Consider the following 23,223-nt stretch of genomic DNA (forward strand, 5'->3'; position numbering starts at 1 on the left):
AGTTCTACCCTAATGGTTTGAGTCTACGACAAGTTTTTCTTATTCATCCGAAACAATTGTAGACGCGAGAGAGAGAAGATGTAGATTTTGAATAGAAGTAGTTTTTTTGTGTTGAATAGCCAATTTACTGAGGAACGTTTATTATGTGGAAGTTGATTAGCGGTAATTTTTTTTGTGAAAACGAGAAAACTAAAGTCAATGCTGTTATACATATAGTAGAGATCAATAGTAGAGGTTTTAGACGGGATTAAATGATTTTTTTTATAATCTTTATTTATTGAGGGCTTTTAACTCTATGAGCTTAAGTCAGCCCCATCACAACAAAAACAAAAAAATTGACACAGTTATTTTCTTAAAACTATAAAATATAAATTTATAAACACATTTCACCTCACTGGCTGGATAAACTAAAAAAATGCTAAACATTCCTATGTCTAAACAATTCAAATTTGGGATTAAATGATAAATCAAATCTTCTTGATTAACACAAACTAGTAAGGAAAAGTTCATGAGATTACGAAAATAACGTGTATTCTTTAAGGTACACAACATATAAACCATTTCAGATTAGATTAATCCAAATAACACGCATTGCTGTAAAAGAACAGCAGTGAAAATTACAGTTTTAGATTAACTCAACAGTAACACATGATCTTATCTTATCATTCCGTTATCACTTTATCAGTAACAGTATCGTGTAGAACATTGACTCATGTTGTAAACATTAGCTGTTACTGTTTCAATATGATATGGTTGTTTTTTTCTAACAGTTTTTCAATTACGATATCATGGTCAGAAGGAAAAGGTAATAAATAAGTGACGTTTATGTCATTGTGAGATAACTTAAGCCTTTTTAAAACTGAATCGTTGAAAAGTTTCCCTAAAAGACGATTCGAGCACTATACATGATTGGAAAATATTAAGATACTATTTTAAAGAACGGTTTTAATAACATCATCTGATCCTAGTCTGAGTTCTTTTTTTTTCTAAGCCTGTGACTGTTCCACGGCTGGGTAAGGGTCTCCTCCCGTAAGAGGGCAGGGGGAAGGGGGATTTGGCCTTGAAACATTTTAGTAAACTATTCCTTAAACTATGAACTCAGAAATTAAGAATCTCGTGTTGAAGTTTTGACAAAGATGAGATTTTTATATTTAGCCGAGTGTGTCACTCGACGAAGAGATCAACATCGTCATTATAAGAATTCAATGCTTCAAAAACATACAATTCAGATTCTTTATCACTCAATCTTAAAGAAACCTTACTTAATTTTCCTCACACGTAAGCCTTCATCATGCCCACTAAAGGCTCGACAAAGGCTCTCCTAAACACCTCAAGGGACAGTGTGCACTTTATGTGGCCGGCAGTGTAATTTTATTAGACCACGTTACTTGCACGACAGTGTACGTAAGACGTTATTACAGTGAAGGAGAATAGGGTCATTATTTTGCATCAAGTGCAAGGTAATAAGTTTGCATTATAGAGGATCAACTTTTATGGTTAAAAAGTGTTATGACACACTAGTCAGTACCTGCGATATTGTGTAGTGTATGCCACTGCTGATAAAGAGGTCTTGGGTTAGTTCCTGTATTTAACTTTTGATTCTATATAGGGTCTTGGGTAAAAAGGCTTGCAATGTTTTTGGGAATTTGGGTATATGGTAACAGGTTTACCCTCTATGAGACGAACAATAAGTTAATAGTGAAAAATTCTTCTGGGTACGCTTTCAGTGTGCTAATATAAAGATGACAAATGAGGATTTCTAAAAATCCATTTTTATTCTCAGGCAGTATTAATAAAAGTACTTTTAGTTAGTTAGTTAAAATACGTTTAAACTATCTCTACACCTTAAACTTCAATCAATAGAGTTAACACTATGTTACACGGTGATTAGCCCTTAGTCAGGCTATCCGGTCAGTCCCGGGTCGGGCGACAGCCGGGTTATTTCCCTCGAGAATGAACCCGGTCATTGACAGTCGATACTCTCTTTAGATAAATTACTTTTATACCATTGGGGTTAGGGCGTGTTGAGGACATTCCTGTGCTGTTTGTAATTCATGAAAATACTTTTAAAAGTATAAATTGTCCTTTAAACGAGCACGGGATTTAAAGAAGATTTTTTTAAAGTCAAGGCTTGCTAGCTAAACAAGCGGACTCAGTGTGGGTTGGATCTTAGTATTCTAAGCTATGTTGCTTAACTTTATCTAATCGTGTTCCCTCAATGACACTTATATCACGAAGAAGCCTTACATAACGTCTAATGGTCTTTCAATTGGATTGATTTAAATTGACTTTGAAATTAAATGTTTTACTATTAGAAACAATTAGTACGCATAGCTACTAACCACTTAAAACCCTACCAATCATTAAATATTGGAAGTGACTGAAGAACGGAATTTCGCATGAGACGACAAAATACTAGCCGCAAATATACAACATCGCGTAGGATTATAATTCGCAAAAGAATTCTGCTCTAAATTCAAACGTTCGAAATAACGGCGTTTTACGTCAAAATCAAGTATTTATATGACATTAAATGAGGCAATTCAATAGGATGTGTGGTTTCAATGACAAACACTTGATTTATCCTCGGTCGTAAAGTGAAATGGATGGATTTGGATCTCTTTCATATATCAGATAGATAGGAACCTTGAAATTAGGTGCTCCAATTAATTTGAAAGAAGGGATTAATGAGATTTGTACGTAATTTGATTGCTTCGATTTGAAAAGCCATGTAAAGTTTATATCCTTCAAAACCTACATTCTAAGTCATTTGTGAAATATAAGCAAAATATTTTGAATCGCCTCATTACATCGAATTTTATATTTATTTTATACTAATCCCTATAAATATTATTAATGTGAAAGTAGAATGTCACGTTTGTATGTTTAAACGGCAGAATATGTTTGATCAAAATTCAGCATGAAATGGTAGATTAAATCCTGGAAAATAATTATTGCTTCAAATTTTCACTAAATCTACGAGACAGGTGGAGCCAGGATATTAACAGGAATATTGTAAAACAAACCATTTTGAAATTGATACATTAATTATAGCTATTCGAATTTATAACAGAAGCCGTTATTTTGAATATCGCATAATACTCTGGCCAAATTATGTTATTTGAAATACGATGCACATTGAACCGCTCGAATTATTTGAATTTAGAACATGTTGAACGTTTTAGTGATGTGCTGGTTGCGGTTTAATAAAGCGATTATGTGAAAATCGCATATTAGATTAATTTAACAACTATTTTGATAATAATATTAAACATTGCATGAGGAATTTATGGGGACTAAACATCTGTTAAATAAAATTAATTACGTTTTTTACGTAACATTCTTTTTCTTTACCACATAATTGATGTTTAGCTTATTTCACTGATTGTTGGGAGCTCATCGCATGATCAATTATTGTATCAACCACATTGTTAATCTTTTGGCGATTGAAAAGAGTGCCTGTCAGTTAGTTGCTAGCTCTTCTCGTAAGCCTCTACCACCTTTCCGAGCTAGTGATAAATTCAGTTATTGTAACGACTATCATAAGTGTCAATATTGGACCTATATAAATAAATGATTTGATATTGATATTGACTTTATGTTACATAGTTTGTCATGCATTATATTTTTTATTTATTAAAAGGCATCATCAATTTTATGTAACAAATTATGCGAGCATTTAAAAAAGGAATAAACATTTTGAATGGTCCTTTATTTAGTATTAGTTCTTAATACAGCTAGAAAATGTTGGCATCTATATAGCACTAAAGCTTTTATGATAATACTTTTAATACACTAAGTGCTATGCTCCTACGACACGTTTACGCATTTTTTCGTCATATTTCATACGTCTGATTACGACTTGAGGGTTATTAATTTTACTTTTACAGACAGGTAGTTTCAACGCTCGCGTTTTTAATGGTTTATGGGTAACGAGAATGTAATCGTGAACTTATATCACCTGTAGGTATAAGAATGTTAAAACGAGAAATTTTATGTAAGGTAATTTTCCTAATCACAATTTCTTGTAAAATTATATCTAAGTTTATGAAGGGAATGGTTAGAAACAGCTACTTTCTTCTATAGTTTAATGGATAGCGATTATGGTTTTTGGCTCAACTATTGTTAACACTTTGATATTTCAAAGTGTTATATAATAGTCAATTGTGTCACCTAAACATAGTGACATTCCGTTCCAAACTATTTAGTGGAGGGAAATTTGGCACCATACAATTCATAAATTCGAAATAATTGAGGTTCAAAACGTCACACGCGATACAATGCATAATTATACGAGTATAACTAAATGTCTGAAAGCCTTTAGTCTCACACAAGGGGGTACGGGAGTGTGCCGCCCAAGTTCTAAAAATAACTCCGGCCGGGAACAAGGGCGTGCATTATTTACACGGACCATTTCGTATCACTTTTCACGCCGTACAACAGCCGCGTCTGATGTGAGAGACCGCAACACATTTGGGAATAATGACGAGAGGTAACTCAAGATAGGCAACTTGAATTTTAAGTGGGAATTTCTAAATATATGCAAAATTTTAGAGCTGTATTATATGATAGACGATGTATATGTACAAACAGCGTGTAAATGTAAGTTTCCAAGGTTATAAAAGGATATTTTCTATGGCACGCATAATAATTAACTGCCATAGAATCGTGCCAATTTATATTGTATCATGGTTATTCAGCTCTGTTTTAATATTTTTATCATAACTAACATAATAAGATACGTACCTATACATCATGTCTGCTATATACCAAGATAAAACTATAGATAGTAGAATAACTTACTTTATAAACATACAGATGCCAGTCTTCTCCATGGCCCTCGAGATTCCTTTCCACGAAGCAAGCATGGAGTACTTCTGCTTCGCGGTCAAAGGCAATCGAGGGTCCGTCGGAGGAGGAGGCCCATCATTCACCGCATTAGGAGCCCCTCCCCTTATCTCCGACGACGCTAATTTCCCCAACTGACAACCCATTTTGAACACAGTCACTAATAAAACATTTTAACACTCAAAAACGCACAACACTATACTTTTGTCATAGTTTTTTATTTTTAACACTCACACTTTTTCATTTTCGCTAACACTGCTAAATTTTAGCTTTCACTTCACTATTTTATTTTTTTTAAACGTCATGTAATCATGGTTTGAAATACGATTTTTTTTCTCTACAAAACCAAGATGGCTGCTTTCTGTTTGATGTTTTGTTCGTTTCACGTCGCGATTATCACTGTGGCTTCCATAATTCTGCGGTTATCATTCGTCCTTGTCACATCTTTTTATCTTATCTGGCCGTAATGGCGGCTACCTGTAAAAGAAATTGAGATATAATTAGATTCGGCGAAAAACCTTTTTCAAGTAACTTTTCTGTCGTTATAGTAAGAGTCATAATAATAATTTATAACGTTACAGATAATGTATTAGAAGGGCTCTAATTTCGTGGTTTATGGGTGCTTAAATTATTACGAGTAAAACTAATCACTTTTGGTGTTACTATGCTATTCCATACATTTTTTTAATGATTACAAAAATCTATAAATAATATGTTGTATGGAAAATCTTACACAGTTATACAGTGATTCTTTTTAATGTCGATAGCAATGGTCTAATTATACTCATCACAATATTGTTATATTATTATTTGAAAATGAGTTTATTTCATTCAATAAATAAAATAGTACCTTATACAGGGTGTCCCAAAACTCAACGATAATCCGAGACAGGATGAAAGGCCAAGTCATACCGGTTATAGGAAAAATAAAAAAAAAATTCCATATCACTTAGTTCAGCAATAATAGACACTTTTCAAAAAAGTTGAAATTCCACACCCTTGGTCGCATTTTCAAGTCCTGTGATCACCAATGTCACTATTTCGCTGTGTTTTTTTGAATTTCGTGATCTTAATTAAATATGCTATTAATCGTATAACAAATTAATGCACAAAACATAGTTAATTTAATAAAAAAAGTTAAGTTTTAGTGAGTCATCTTTCTCAAAAATATCGTTAGTCAACTTTGACGCTTCATACTGAAAAAAAAATGTACTACACTACCCTTGGCAAGTTATTTCAAAAGTTGGCGCATTTAATCAAGATTTCGAAATGGTATAACACTTGCCACTTTTCTTGCCATTAAAAATGTTATTTTTATTTGAACGAAGAGTATCCTCGCAAATGGATCGGACGCAGTGGTACAATTTTATGGCCTCCTCGTTCTCCCGATCTAAATCCAGTAGATATTTTTTTACTGGGAATGCATAAAGGAAAAAGTTTATTCGAAATCAATACAAAATCTATCAGAACTTCGCCAGAAAATTGACACAGCGTCAGAAGAAATAAATGCAATGAATTTTGCTTGACTGGTGAAAAAATCTTTTGTACGCCGTTGCAGAGCCTGTATTCATGCCAGAGGAAAGCAATTATTTTTAGTAAAAAGGTAATTGAGTCAGTCCATAACAAATATTTAATGTAATAAACATAATAGGTTATAATAATTAAAAAAAAAACAATGAGCGAACCATCGATCTTATTTAATTATTCTCCTTAAACTAAAGTAATTCCGAATTGTTTTCCTCTAGCATGAATTCAGGCTCTGCAACGCCTTACAAAAGACCTTTGCACCAGTCAATCAAAATTCATTGCATTTATTTCCTCTGACGCTGTGTCAATTTTCTGGCTAAGTTCTGATAGATTTTGTATTGATTTCGAATAAACTTTTTCCTTTATGCATTCCCAGTAAAAAAATATCTACTGGATTTAGATCGGGAGAACGAGGAGGCCATAAAATTGTACCACTGCGTCCGATCCATTTGCGAGGATACTCTTCGTTCAAATTAAAAATAACATTTTTAATGGCAAGAAAAGTGGCAAGTGTTATACCATTTCGAAATCTTGATTAAATGCGCCAACTTTTGAAATAACTTGCCAAGGGTAGTGTAGTACATTTTTTTTTCAGTATGAAGCGTCAAAGTTGACTAACGATATTTTTGAGAAAGATGACTCACTAAAACTTAACTTTTTTTATTAAATTAACTATGTTTTGTGCATTAATTTGTTATACGATTAATAGCATATTTAATTAAGATCACGAAATTCAAAAAAACACAGCGAAATAGTGACATTGGTGATCACAGGACTTGAAAATGCGACCAAGGGTGTGGAATTTCAACTTTTTTGAAAAGTGTCTATTATTGCTGAACTAAGTGATATGGAATTTTTTTTTTATTTTTCCTATAACCGGTATGACTTGGCCTTTCATCCTGTCTCGGATTATCGTTGAGTTTTGGGACACCCTGTATAGAGTTTGCTGATAAATCTCATTATTAATAAAGTTAATATAAACTTATTTGCTTATCTCTAAAACAAGTGCTAATAAAATTTTACAACCCCAACAATAAGTTCTCATGAAAATTCATGAACAAATTGTACGAACAAAAGTTTTTAAGTGAATAAAGAGGTTTGAAACAATCGTAGATTTTGTGGTTTCGCCTCGTGGAGCTCGGTTAAGTTTGAAATTCCAATTTCGAGTTCGATTTTTTTCTTTTACGGCTTGAAATCCTTATTTTTGGTTTTTGAACATCGATGCAACTGATGAAATTATTTTTCGGTGTCATTTTTTAAATTTAGTTATAATTTAGTTTAGCTATGTTTTTATTATATGGTATTAATAACTATTATTAAACCAAAGAACAAAAATTGTCTATTTAAAGAAATTACAGCTCCAATTTTCAAAATTCTTTCTCTTATAAGGTGTTATACGAATATTTTTAAAAATAAATGAATCTGCATAAATCAGCTAGTTTAGATATTTTAACCAAAAGTTTAAAATTGCGGAGCCAATTAAAACTTAGAAAGGCGTAACTAAACGTAAAAATCATTGATGTTTAAAATGAAACGAAAACATTTAGAAATCACTCCTTTGAATTCAAATCGAAGCTAATCAGAGTCAAACTTACATAACAAGCACTTCTAATTAAACTTTCAACTATTTAATACGACTTTCAAAGTTCACTTTTATCTTATAAAAGACTTTTAAACACTTTTATGAAAGACTATTGAAGTTTATTTTTATTATTTTTTAAACTTTTAGCAACTGCGCAGAAGCGTCAGTGGGTATATAATTGGCACTTGACTAGGAAGCGTGCTTAAAAGGCAATGATTTAAATGCTAAAAGGTAGACTTGTTAAATAAATATTCACTTTTTTGCCACTCAAGGTTTTCTATCGATAAGTATAACATAATATGGTTATAAGTTTAAATTCGTACTATTGACTTTTTGACATAAATTAGATCGCATTATACCTAATTTTATTGATTTGCTCATGGCGATATATCAATGGAAAAATACTTCAAAATCTGTTTCCATCCCTGAAAAACAATGACGCCACTGAAAAATATGCAAATAATGTATTTTAATATCATATTTTAACAAAAAAATAAACCTATAAAACCTAGCATTTTCATACTATGTTACAGGGGAAAAAATACACGAAAAATCCTTTATTCAATCGCCATTTTGATATCGTCATCAAAAACTACACGTGTCACGGAGTTTTCAGTACAATCCGATAACAGAAAGTGGATGGAAATCCATTTTGAAAATCTCATTACTTAACGACGGTCATTGCTACGTGAAATTTGATAAAATCGCGCCAAAAAGAGACAGTTTCGGGCAATTTTTTAAGAAAGATAGTATAATTTATGCGCGACGATTATTCAAATGTAAAACGGAGATGTATTGAATGGAAAGAATTAAATGGATTGAAAATGAGTGATGATTTTTTTCTTTTTATCTATTGTTACAGTGAATGAATGTGAATTTATTGTGAGTAGTTATAGGTAAACTATCTACCTCTTTTAAGGCGTTCTTTAACTAATCGCGGAAGTAAGCAGCTTTGAACGATCCAACCCAAAGATTAAATTGGGATGAATAGATCGTGTACCCATTCGATTTTCAATAGCTACTTTAGAGATGTAACATTTGATTCTCTATGAATATCCAGTACGAAATAAAAAAAAAATTTGCTTATATAAATGTCCCTATTACATAGGACAAACATTGTTAATGGGAAATACTGTATATCAGATTACACCTTTGGGTAAAAAAGGGGTGATGTATATGTGTATAAAATGCCTTACAATTAAACATCGTTCTCACTATATTTAGTTAACAAGTTAATGTGTAATAGCCTCAACTTCAGTACAAAATTACTTCCCTTGTGTATAATTTAACGCACCTCAACTATTAGTCATATTGTTAAGTAAATGTCACGTGGACTACTAAGAACTACTTCTGTGTAATATTACATTCTATCACGACAGTATTTTGTAGAAATACACTGTTATTAACACCCACTTGACTTGTTGTAGTAGATTGGATCATAATAAGTACTAAATGTAAGTTTTTTATATCTATACTAATATTATAAAGCTGGAGAGTTTGTTTGTTTGTTTGTTTGAACGCGCTAATCTCAGAATCTACTGGTCCGATTTAAAAAATTCGTTAGTGTTAGATAGACCATTTATCGAGGAAGGCTATAGGCTATACCAATAACATCACGCTGGGGCCATTAGGAGCGGAGTAGCAACGAAAAATGTTACAAAAACGGGGAAAATTTTGACCCATTCTCTCTTATGTGACGCAAGCGAAGTCGCGCGGGTCAGCTAGTTTTCAATAACTAAACAACAGTTAAACATTTATTTCTGAGAGTTTATATGTACTAGCTGCAGTTGGACTGCAAGTTACAGACAAATATGCAGTTTGCTTGCAGTTTCAATGCGGTCAACTATGTTTAAACTGCAGATTGCACAGTCCATTAGCAGTCACTCTTGCTCTAACTCCAGCTCATAGAACGCTAGCAAAATGTTTAAGTATAGGTCAATATAATGGAAGAGAACAGAATGCGATTACAATAAGCTGAATTAAAGCAAATAATAAAAATAAATATTGATTATTTTAGGTAGAAATTGTTCATCAGCCTATAATTTTTTACAATTGAGCTCATTGTAGCACTGAAACTAAATCCCAAAGTAATAATTTTCTTCATAAAAATCCTCACAGAAATATAATTTGAGCTCCTACGTTTAGTTTTATCAGGCTATATCAATTCTTTCATAAAATATTTATTACAGTCCGTTATCAAATTTGTAGATACTCACTGAAGTGCTTGATAGCACTTTACTGAATGAAACGTTTTATTTGGTTACTTCTGTTTTTCACCTGTAATGACGTTTACGACTGCAGGATAGCCATGAAATTAAAAAAAATATATATATGCTACTTTTACGCTAATATACACACAAGAATAAATTATTCCAGATAATTAATCCATGTTAACGAAATTGCGAGCAGTTTGCAATAATTAACTAACGATAGCGGATGCGCGGATTGGGTTATTCCAATTCAATTGCTGGTAGTACTTATCATTGTTACCAACTTTTCTCATATTTCTAGTATATCAGAGTTTTATGTATAATTTTCGCCAATCTAAGGTGAAGTTTAAGCCACAAAAACTAGTTTCAAGACCAAACGCGTGGGTGTTACCCACGCGTTTGGTCTTGAAATAAAAATCGTATATGGACTAGCTAAAACAAATTTGTTCTAAAAATACTGTACATTTAGTTATTTTCGCACCTTGTGATCCTTCGACAAATCTAACGTAGTTTTCATATTTATTCTAAATATAACTTTTAATATTGCCAACCTTAGTGTATTGTATATCAATGCTGCCAACCTAAATATGTCAGTCAATCTTTTGTTCTTGGCTCGAGTACAATTTATTTCTTTCGATCCGTTTATTTGGATATGGATTGTATGAAAAAGATGAATGAATTGACGCGTCAACCATTTCTCATTCAATGTGAATGGGTAAAGGTTTTTTTGGTAACTTTATTCATAGGTCAACCTTTGAAATACTTATGTAACGACCGTTGAGCAAGCAATAGTTCATACTACTGTAATATCGATCAGTAAAGTTTTATGGAGTTTTTAATAGTGAAATCCAAAATCCGGTCGATGATTTTCTGGCATATAAAGCACGTAGGGACGTGTGAATCTCAATTTAATTTAAATCCGGACAGTAGCTTTTGTAAGATCAGGAAACAAACATCCAACCAAATATCTAAGATTCTAAACTTCCAAGCTTTGGATTCATGATATTTAAATAAGAAAGTACAGATGAATTTCCTTAAAAAGTCTCACATAAAAAGAAAACTTCAAACCTTTACACGCCATTAACCAAAAAGACATTTCAAATTACATTTAAACCTACATTTCAAACATGAGTTGGGACGTGAAAATTCAAGTCGTAAGTATTACTCGACCTTACGGAAGACGTCTGAAGTCGGAAACTTGGTTTTTATTAAGCCAATCTGACATCACGTTTCCGCTAAGAGTTGGAGAAATGGAAATAGTATTTCGGAAAGAATGCTTGGGTAACTTTGTTGGATTTGCTAAGTTTGGTGACAATGGATGTTAGAATTTCATAGTTTGATGTTGACGTTTTTAAGGATTGTCTTAATAATATGAGAATTTTAAAACTAGCTTAGAAACTAGCTTTGTCTGACTTTGACAAAAGATTTTCCGAGGAAAAGTATCATTTGTTGGTTATAAATCGACGGTCCCTACGTACAATAACCTAATTGCAAAACGCAAATTTTACAGGAGAGCGGTTTGAAGTTTCAAACACTTGTATCTCAAGTTCTATCAATCGCAGAGCTATGAAATTTTGCACGAAGTCTTTATTTGTTGTCTTTTATGAGAAAATAAAATAAAAACGTTAAAATATATTCATTTTATGTTCCATTGGTCACAACCGTCGTTTTAGATCGGAAACATTCCGACTAGCATTTACCTAAGTGGTACTTACTGATCTTTACATGGGGGATTGAACAACGATCTAAATTGTAACTGCCTTTTACAAAATTTTACGTTGAGTATAATATTGAATTACGGTGTTTTCATACTGGAAGCCATAAGGTAAGGGCTGATAATAAAATAAAAAGAAATATTTTATAAACTTTTTTTATTAAATTCACAATAGGCAACCTTTTTCTTCATCATAAAGATATAAAATATTACATAGTAATATTATTGAGCAATCATAATTAGGTACTTGTTGAATATGGTTGCTCGAGAAAAATGTTTCAAGTATACATCAACACTTCCAAAGAAGGATGATGAAGCCGAGATCGAGAAGGATCAAGAAGCATACACGTTAATATGCCTTTACTTAGAATCTCATCTGTATCCGTATGTTCAAAATCTTACTTACGCAAAAGAAGTGTGGGATGCATTGACAATATTTTTTTAAGACAAGGGAATAAATAGGCGCATAACTCTGATGAATTGTCTCTTGGATGAGAAGCTGGAAAACCACCGATCTGCTGTCATGAGTCACGCTCAAAAGCGTAAAGAAATCAATCAAAGTTTCGATGACGATTTGGTTGCCGTGGTACTTTTGCGAGGTATACCTGATGTTTACCGACCATTACGGATGGCACTAGAGCATTCAGGAATGAAGATTACTTCTCAAAATGTTCGGCAAAAGCTTCTACAAGAAGATAGCGCTCAGAGCTCTTCAAATAAATCCTCGTCGAACTCGGCTTTACTAGTGAAGAAACAAAACAAAACAAACAACTGCTTTTAATGTGGAAAGAAAGGTCATAAGAAGTCCGATTGCCCGATGCTGGACAAGGATGTGGTGCACGCACCAACGGTTTCCTCGAAGTCGAAGAAAGTTGCGTTATGCTGTTCAAGTGTTTACTGTCGGTGCACAAATCCTTCAGCCCCTCGACGTTTTATCTCGACACACATGAGTTTTCAGAAGCAGTGGTTTAGAGACTTTAAGGTTACTGATAAGAATGTTGTGACGTGCGCAAATGATGATAGAATGTCAAGTGAAGGCAAAGGTGATATTATAGTTAATGTGAAAGGAGTTTTGTTAACTGTAAAAGATTGTTCCTTTGTGCCTGGCTTGAAAGTTAATCTTTTGTCGGTATCTAAGTTGGTACAGATTGGATGGAGAGTTATTTTTGATTCTAATGGCTGTAGGATGTTTCACCAATCGATAAGCGAGATAACGAGTAAACTTGTGGTTACTGCTAGTGAAGTCTCAGGTTGTTGTTTTGCTATTGTAGATGGTGCTTTGGCTACGGTTCTAGTTGAAGACTCGTTGGCACTTTGGCATCGTAGATTAGGGCATGTTAACTTGAATGATTTACGGAAGTTGCCTAACATCGAGGTTGGAGGTAAAAGTGTAATGGAGCCTTGTGCTGCTTGTATAAGAGATAAGGCACATAGATTACCTTTTCCAAAGGGTGAAGCAAGGCGAGCGAAAGACAAACTCAGTTTATTACATGCTGATTTGTGTGGTCCCATGTCGGAACGTTCTTATGCGAGCTCCACGCTCGTAACATGTTCGTAATAGTAGATTTCACTAGTAAATTTCTTTCTCAGGGAGAAGTCTCAAGCTTTGAACTTTTTCAAAGACTTCGTGAGGCATGTGGAGAACGAAACACGTCTGACAGACCCAGACAGTATTGAAGATGCGGAGGAGAGCTCAGACTCAGCAGATGTGGATACAGATCCTTGTGTTGAATCTGTGGAGCCTGTGAATTCAAATGAATCTAATGCTGAACATTGTGATACAAGAGTCAGAACAGTAGGTGTGAATATCGAGAAAGAGCCTGGGTATCCTCTGAGGAATAGGCGTCGTAGCGCACTAAGTGGACTATATTGCTACAACGGTACATGCAAGTTAGAGGAAGAACCACGTTCGTACAAAGAAGTCCTTCGAAGACCTGATAGCCATGAGTGGATAGCAGCGATGAAGCGGGAGTTGGAGTCCATGAAGGAACACGATGTTCGGAAGGTGATTGAGAAACCCCCTGGAGCCAAAGAGAAGACGTCGGATGTGGCGATTCCAATATTTCTGCTATACTTGAATCTGACAGTATTTTATCACCGAGCAAATTTGAAGCTAATGGAGCCGAGGGTGGCGTAGAACTCATTTTTGCATGGATTTGAGCCAGATCTTAGTGTTCATCTTTTGATGCTAGCGAAAATGGACCCGAAAAAAGTAACAAAAAACAACGTAAAATAACAGAAATGGTAATTACTTACATTTTAAATTAAATATTCCCGATGTAAAATAACTTAAGTGGCATTTACTTAAAACAGTAGTATACAGGGTGTCCCATAACTCAACGATAATCCGAGACAGGATGAAAGGCCAAGTCATACCGGTTTTAGGAAAAATAAAAAAAAAAATCCATATCACTTAGTTCAGCAATAATAGACACTTTTCAAAAAAGTTGAAATTCCACACCCTTGGTCGCATTTTCAAGTCCTGTGATCACCAATGTCACAATTTCGCTGTGTTTTTTTGAATTTCGTGATCTTCATTAAATATGCTATTAATTGTAAAACAAATTAATGCACAAAACATTGTTAATTTAATAAAAAAAGTTAAGTTTTAGTTAGTCATCGTTCACAAAAATATCGTTAGTTAACTTTGACGCTTCATATTGAAAAAAAAATGTACTACACTACCCTTGGCAAGTTATTTCAAAAGTTGGCGCATTTAATCAAGATTTCAAAACGGTGCAACACTTGTCACTTTTCTTGCCATTAAAAATGTTATTTTTATTTGAACGACGAGTATCCTCGAAAATGGATCGAACGCAGTGGTACAATTGTGGGGTCCTCGTTCCCGCGATCTAAATCCAGTAGATATTTTTTACTGGGAATGTGTAAAAGAAAAAGTCTATTCGAAATCAATACAAAATCTATCAAAACTTCGCCAGAAAATTGACACAGCGTCAGAGGTAATAAATGCAAGGAATTTTGCTTGACTGGTGCAAAGGTCTTTTGTAAGGCGTTGCAGAGCCTGTATTCGTGCCAGAGGAAAACAATTCGGAATTACTTTAGTTTAAGGAGAATAATTAAATAAGAACGATGGTTCGTTCATTCTTTTTTTTTATTACCATTACCTATTATGTATATTACATTAAATATTGGTTATGGACCAACTCAATCAGAACTTTACTAAAAATAATTGCTTTCCTCTGGCACGAATACAGGCTCTGCAACGGCGTACAAAAGATCTTTGCACGAGTCAAGCAAAATTCCTTGCATTTATTTCTTCTGACGCTGTGTCAATTTTCTGGCGAAGTTCTGATAGATTTTGTATTGATTTTGAATAGACTTTTTATTTTATACATTCCCAGTAAAAAATATCTACTGGATTAAGATCGGGGGACCGAGGAGGCCATACAATTGTACGACTGCGTTCGATCCATTTTCGAGGATACTCGTCGTTCAAATAAAAATAACATTTTTAATGGCAAGAAAAGTGACAAGTGTTGCACCGTTTTGAAATCTTGATTAAATGCGCCAACTTTTGAAATAACTTGCCAAGGGTAGTGTAGTACATTTTTTTTTCAATATGAAGCGTCAAAGTTAACTAACGATATTTTTGTGAACCATGACTCACTAAAACTTAACTTTTTTTATTAAATTAACAATGTTTTGTGCATTAATTTGTTTTACGATTAATAGCATATTTAATAAAGATCACGAAATTCAAAAAAACACAGCGAAATTGTGACATTGGTGATCACAGGACTTGAAAATGCGACCAAGGGTGTGGAATTTCAACTTTTTTGAAAAGTGTCTATTATTGCTGAACTAAGTGATACGGAATTTTTTTTTTATTTTTCCTAGAACCGGTATGACTTGGCCTTTCATCCTGTCACGGATTATCCTTGAGTTTTGGGACACCCTGTATATTCTACCACGTAAAAACACTTATGTAACACTTAAGACTTTTTGATTCAAAACATTCCCAAGTAAAATAACGTCACTACCAAAAGCGACTAATTACGTCGGAATTGAATAAAGCTTGTTTAGATTACCAAAAAAGTAATTTAAGTTGATAATGTAATTAAAAATAAACTTTTTACTGACTAATAATTAAAGTTAAAGAAGGTACAATAAAATAAAACGTCAAATTCAGCTTACCTGATGATATTTTGATCGTTTTACCTTTATCTTTTACATTTTTCATTTTCTTTTTTGCGCGAGCGCAACAAGCCCGCATGTGGGAGTTACGGGGGAGGCGCGCGGGGGTGTTGTTGACTTGCCAATGTAAAATGTCTTAACTCTCACTAGTGACATTTTACATTGGAAGTGTTGTAGTTCTGGGGTTTGTCGAGTGTTGATTTAGGGTAGAATTAAAGCATTTTTACTAATTTTTCTTTAATCAATCGAAAGTATATGACAACCGGAAGGTCACGGAAACAAAAAAGGCAAATCCCGTAAGTACCACTTGAGGGAATGTACGTAGGGACCGTCGAAATTATCTGTGTACCTATTGAAACAGATATCTAATCATTCAAACTTTCATGTGAATAATATTAGTAAATAGTAAGATGTACAAATATTTTGGTTAACCTAAACTTAATCTTTGAAAAAGGGTTAAAACATAAATCCTGGAGAAGGTAATAAAATCTTCAATCGCTATCACAAAAATAATTACAAAAGCTTTTCAACATAAGTTACGTAAAAAAAAATTGAACTACATGAAAAACGCTACAGCAATTCCCAACATAGCAACTGACAACTATGTAAAATATCATTGGTCACGGCGTCACGCCTGTCTACGTCACTGTCAGGTGACAACCGTTTAGACCAAGACTTAATATTTTTGTCTCTTAAGCCGAGACTTGAGGCTTTTGTTAGACTGTCGGTAAAGTGATTAGTGAAGGATGGAACGAAAGTATTCTTCGAAAAACATGTTTTTTTAAAGTGTGCAGATGTTTACTGAGGTGATTCTTATGGCGTAGTGGTTAAGGTAGTCAGCACACCATTGTGTGTATAATAAGTTCTATTTATTTACTAAACAAAAAATTGTGTGAAATTGCTGCTTCAAGTGTGCTTGTGCTTTGTATCGTTTGTTTATAAAAGCTTCCGTCACAAAATTTTTCCTTGTGCCCAAAAACAAAAAAGGGAACCACCAAACTATCCCGATGCCTTCAATATTATTAGCTAATTTGTATCCAAAGTACCTACACAACTATAGAATTTACGAAACATGAGTTTATTTACACCTCTGACTAGGCCTTTCAGCACAACAGGCGTTATATAACATTGCTAGTATAAAATAGGTACAAACTTCAGTGTTGTAACAGTATGACAGGCAAGCTTAACGACTTGGTCACAGGTGCTGTTCAAGCCATTTATACTGTACAATATTGTAGAATATTGTAGCTGTTGAACGAAGCTTTGATGGATTAATAATAGTTTGTATAAACGTTAGTAGATAGGTAGTAATGTAGCATGTGTGAATGAACAGGTTCTTGAGTTCAAATTATAATAACGGCGAAAAAGGGTGCGCCCTTTTTAGCATTTGAAAATGTAACTGGCATTTAGTTAGATCTCCCTTAATTTCAAAATATTTATTGATATTTTTTGAAGAAAGTTCAAGGTATGATGACTTAAAATGAATAATGTTGGGTAGGGATCGACGGAGGGCTGGTGAGATAAAACAGTCACAAAATTTTGTTTTTAACCGTCTTCAAGAAAAATAAGTAATAAAAATAATATTTGAAAAGCTTATTTTATTGTTTGTTTGTGGCAAGATTTTTCCGTGATAATTCTATTGAAAATTCATAAAAATTTGGCTCTTAATAATAAAGTAGAATTTTAATAAACTTATTGAAATTCTACGGTCCTCAATCAAAATTCAAAAAAAATTCAGCTTTATGTACTTGTACATAAAGCTGGATTTTTCTCGTTCACAAATATTTAAGATTGTAACTACACAATTACAAGCAATTAAAACTAAGTACATAACCCATTAACTTATACCCTAATTTTAATAACTAATAATGTAGTTGAACCTACCGGATAGTGTTAATTTGAAACTGATTTAATATTAGATTGGTGCTAATTAATTTTCATTGAATATTAGATCATATTAGCTTTGTTAAACGGTAGTGGTGATACGTTGACATTATTACGTGGATATAGGGTAATATTCCCGTGACCATAGCTTGTGTATAATGATAGTGCTTATGTACACTATATTGTGTTGATAATATGGTGAAAATGTTATAACATTTTATTGATATGTTTAAAACTTTATACTTAGAATCCTGCTCATGAAATACAAAAGTCTGTGAGAATAGAGTCGGTTTGCTACACTTCAACGCAACACTACTTAATGTATGCTGAATAATTACTTACAGGTATAATAAATTTAATGTTTAGGATAATTTTTAACTTAAAGGATCTCTACGCAGTGTCAAAGCTAGTGATTGGTAAAAATGTTTTAATTTGATCTTATCCTATCAATTCATTGCTTGAGTGGAAAAACAACTTTATCCAGTACAATTTATTTACTGGAGCAACGTAAATTAACTTCAATGCTAGACAAAATTGTAAGAAATTAGAACGATGACGTTCTAGGCCACAATTAGTCTTTTAAAATTTTCTTATATACTAATTTAGTACAAACCATGAGTTGCATCAAAGGCCTTCGGGCGGTTTGAACTTAGCCACTAGGTTGACTACTAACCATACGATAAGGAAGGTAGTACAAGCCATTAGTCTGTAATTATCAACATATCGTAATATCCATGTGTATCCATCAGTAAATGGACACACAAAGCGAGTAAGGGTCGAAGCTCACCTTGCGGTAGAACCTCATCTTATGTGTGACCTCAAATAGATATTGCAATCCAGTTGTAATTACTTTGGTTTGGGCAGCGGTTAGGCTGCTATATAGCACTGATCTTAGGTTGTATTGTGACTTCAACGAAGGAATAAACAGTCAAAAGGACTAAAGAATTAAATGGTGTTTTGCTTACATATGGATTATTTCAAATAAAAATATCGTTAATTATTTTATCATTGAAAAGTTTATAGGTAATTATTGTATTGTATTCAAGCGTCTTAAGTTGGACATTGATTTCAGATAAACTTAAAAATATAAGTACATGCACCTTAAAATGTTACCTTGTATTTAAACAACCTAATTTTTATCATATTTTTGCTCGCGGTTTTGCCATAAATGCGTTTAATTAACTGAAAAAAAAATTACAAATATTCGTTCGTTCGTTTTTAAAATAAATCTGAATATTATTTTTTTGTGCTACCTCAATGTGTAATCTACTTATCTAATTACATTTTCTCAAACCTACTTACAAAAACGTCTTTAGAACAAGATAAACAAACCAATGTAGCGTCCTTTTTAAAACAGCACTGTAATTAAGAGTTAGATCTAAGCTCTCAAGCCGTTACACGAACGACTTCATTTTGTCTTAATCTGTTTAGCCCAAGCCGCTGGTGACTTGACTAATTGAAACTAAGCGAACAAAGACTTAGCTTGTTTATTTATATTTACACCTTTATTTATTAAAGTCGGTTTTGTTAGAAAAGAACAACGATAAATGTGGATAGACTCTTTTGCCACACAAGCTAATTCAAAATACTACTATCGTCTATAGACAATTGGCTAGCTATCGAGAATTTTACCTTACTAGCATCATTAGCGAGTGATGTAAAGAGTAACTACTAAAGAGTGTTATTTTCTTCGAAAATATAGTAGATCTCAAAAATGAAGTGGAGTTGATGAAATATTATGTTCTGTTATGAAGTTTTTTATTTGATTTAAAACTAATATCTCTTCCAAGAACTAACCAATCATAAATCATAATTAAAAGATTTTTGTAGCGATTATTTGTTTTTGCTTATCTTATTTACAATCTTATTTACATCAGATTGATATAATACCCAATATATTATTATTACCCTCTCGAACCAAACTAACTCATCTTACGACTCTAACCGTATCAAACGTTATAATCTAAACCAAACGAAGTTTCCACACAGACCCTACTAAATCCTGGCACAGTACAGTGTGTACACGACTAAATCACCCATGTACACACAGGTTGAACCCTCGGTACCATCATTGTGAGATCTAACGGTGGGTACACATGAGAGGATTTACTTGGCACGGTAGAGTTTATGTGGAGACGTGAAGGTCTAGAGACAATAGCGATACAGAATAGATTAAAATTGTAGTAAACAAAGTTTATTAAGTTATGATTCAGTATCAAAGCTATCATTTCAACTTTTTATGTCTTTGCTGATTGAAGATCTCATTTTTCTCTTTTTCAAAAACTTCCATCTAGAGAACTCCATTACACACTTACTACATTCGGGCTAACAAATGTGTGCCTATACGAAGTTTGATTTTTGCTCTGTTGTTTAAAGTATCACGAAGCTTTTTTAGGGATATGACAATTTTAGAAAGACAAACATATTAATTTGAATGTACATGTAAAGTAAACCTTGAAGGATAACGATTATCCTGAACACCATTTCCTTTATTTCGTAACTACTATCAAGTTCCACACGTTTCAGGAAGAAAAATCTCAAACTTTAGTAATTTTGAACTGTTAAAGTTTACAAATCAATAGTTCTTACAGCACACAATAGGGGCGCTGATTGCCTTTTCATATAATATTATTAGAGAGTTCCTCAACTGTCAAATAGTCCAAAGTTCTGCCAAGTAAATGCTCAAATGTACATAGTACCTTACTGTAGCTATTTGTAGCAGTGTACAAGTATTGTCCTGACCGGGATCTTGCTAAATTGGAATTGAATTCCTTGATCTGTACTACGTAGAGGTAAGTGTACGGCTTAGTGGGACGACTGTTGTGATAAATGGTTTGTGTAATGCTGTAGTTGTGTTTGTGGACAAAATGCTATGAATAAATTAAAACGCTTAAAAGGTTGATTTTCTTAGAAGAACATCTGTATAATTGTATCCTTGCTGAAATATGCATAAAGAGTACGATATAAACAAAATATAACTTTAAACAGAATGGGTGAGTGTGCTATGCGTCGAAGTAGTCCTCCGCATCGCTGTCTACCGGGAATGCTGGCAGTATTGCCAAGAATAGGATGTGTCTAGTAGCTCTATGTAGCTCTTATAATCAAATCTAAGTGATTTCGACTTTAACCATTTTCGTGTGTAATCATGTGTTTTCGTAGTGAAATGTAGACGTCAGCGCTATAGTCCATTATCTTGGTCCTCGAATATGCTGAAAAATCTCTTTCACATTTATTTTTTTAGAAAACCCACCCACAATACCTTTTCTTTCATCATTAATCTGGGTTAGTTTTTCTTCAGTTGGCTAGGTTCTCGTGTTTAGTATAGAAACAAATTTCTATATTTTCTTTGGGAGCCAAATATCTCTCTATCTATACCTACAATCTGAGAAATCAAACCTCAAGAATTTAAATGAGAAATGGTGTAAGCCACGAAATGTAATAAATGAATTATTTGACAATCAACATTTTCTCTGAGGCTCGCTGTTCGGACGCCATTTTGATTTTGAAACATTAATGATATGCTGCGGCGGAATTAATTAATTAAATAAATTATCAGTGTACAGTTTCCGGAATATCTTTGTTTCATTATTGCTTACTGGAAGGTTTCATATTTAATAGCCGAAGCCCGTAGCGCGATAATTTACAGTACTTTTAAATCGCTTTTGGATATCTTTGAATATTTGAAATTCCTTGTTTATTTTTTAATATTCCAAAGATCTCGAATATTTATTGATACCAAGATTGCAATTATTGCAAAGAAATCGCGTTTTTGATCCACTTTAGCATGAATACGTAGTTACTATATAATATATATAAGTACATCCTTAGAATTGGTAGTATTATATAACTTGTTCAGCTCAAATATTATATCACTCGAACGGCCATTCATCTACGGATTAGTCGTGTCACCAGTCCCTTGTTTCACCAAGATCTGTCTGTAAGGACTATCGTACTAATAATATCACATAAATTCCCAATTATTCTATTCTTAGCTTTCCCAATAACCTATAACCGAACATCAAGTAGGAGTCAGACCACAATATAATAAAGCCTTCGAGAGCTCACCACAAACCATGGCACCACAAAGCGAGACGTCGAAACATTTTAATTATTACAAAGTTAATTTGCAAAATTAATTCAAAACGGAGCCGTTTTAGACGTTCATTTTACTTTAATCCGGAAATTGGTTGGATTTGCAGCTAAATCGAAAATGGCCGAATTGGCTGATGAATTGACCTTGGAATAAATTGTTGCTTAACTGTCTCCGGGGATGTCGGCGTTAGCATTGTGATTAACGGTTCTAATAGCAGTCAAGTTTAAGTTTTTTCAAAAAAGAAGCGAGGGCAAACAATTAAAATAGGAGCTCTGTTCCATCACCCGCACTTATGTGTGTCTTGTTTCTACATTTTGCCTTCTTTGCAGGGTGCTTACTGCTGTCTTTAGACACACAATTGGTACGTATTATGATAAATATTCTTGCAAATTGTTTAAAATAGATCGAAAAATGAATGTACGTGACGGTCCTGCCATTTATCATCTTATGCGTTTAATTCAACTGTAAAAATTAGGGATTTCTTCCTCGTTTGAAAGCTATAACCTAAGTGTTTAACTTAAAGTATCAATTCATTCATTTTACTACAAGCAAAAGAGTCAGAGACAACCAAGGCTGCTGCATTATTAAACATGCCTACAAATCCTCTACGCTACAAACACTAAATTTAACCTTTCACGAGTATTTGCATACCCTTTATTTAGCCATTTGCGACACCATCACGCTCTCGACGGACTTAATTGAATTATATTCGTGACGTTCAACTTGCTAACTATTTGATGGCACGTGTGTTCAAGTTACAATTTTGTCTTCAGACACGTATGGTTGTTGATTTGATTAGCAGTGTAGTGTTAGTTTGATATTAAATGTACAATGAAATATAAAAATCTATTTTTTTTTCTCATAATAGGTAGTATATGAGATAAGTGTGTATTCGATTAAATCTAACATTTGGACGCAATTGGCTTAAGGTCCAATTTTGTAAAAATTTATTACCTGCCGTAAATCGGAAATTTAATAAAAAATTGCACTTTTAAAAGAAAGTTGCCGTAAAAATGTATCCAGCCTAGTTTTTTTCCAAGGTTTTGATTATGTCGCAGATTTGTCAGTCAGTTTGTTCAAAATAAATATTAAAACCAGACTTGAGACCTCATAATTTGCACGCGCTAATACCACATTTAAATACAAAGCCATGTACTACATCATAATATATTATATCAAATATTGAATAACAACCCTCTAAAAACTACCC

At 33.3% G+C, this 23,223-nt stretch overlaps 1 protein-coding gene across 4 annotated transcripts in view; it reads right to left on the minus strand.

Moving 5' to 3' along the window:
* Positions 1-23,223, minus strand: part of LOC142977093 (neuroglobin-like) — a 119,300-nt gene that overhangs the window by 25,375 nt on the left and 70,702 nt on the right. For all 4 annotated transcript variants that reach the window (XM_076120807.1, XM_076120805.1, XM_076120806.1 and 1 more), the window contains one exon: positions 4,804-5,325. In XM_076120807.1, the coding sequence (XP_075976922.1) occupies positions 4,804-4,994 (191 nt within the window). In that variant the 5' untranslated portion in view covers positions 4,995-5,325. The remainder of the gene's footprint in view (positions 1-4,803; positions 5,326-23,223) is intronic.

Source organism: Anticarsia gemmatalis, chromosome 12, assembly GCF_050436995.1.
Source record: "Anticarsia gemmatalis isolate Benzon Research Colony breed Stoneville strain chromosome 12, ilAntGemm2 primary, whole genome shotgun sequence".
NCBI lineage: Eukaryota > Metazoa > Arthropoda > Insecta > Lepidoptera > Erebidae > Anticarsia > Anticarsia gemmatalis.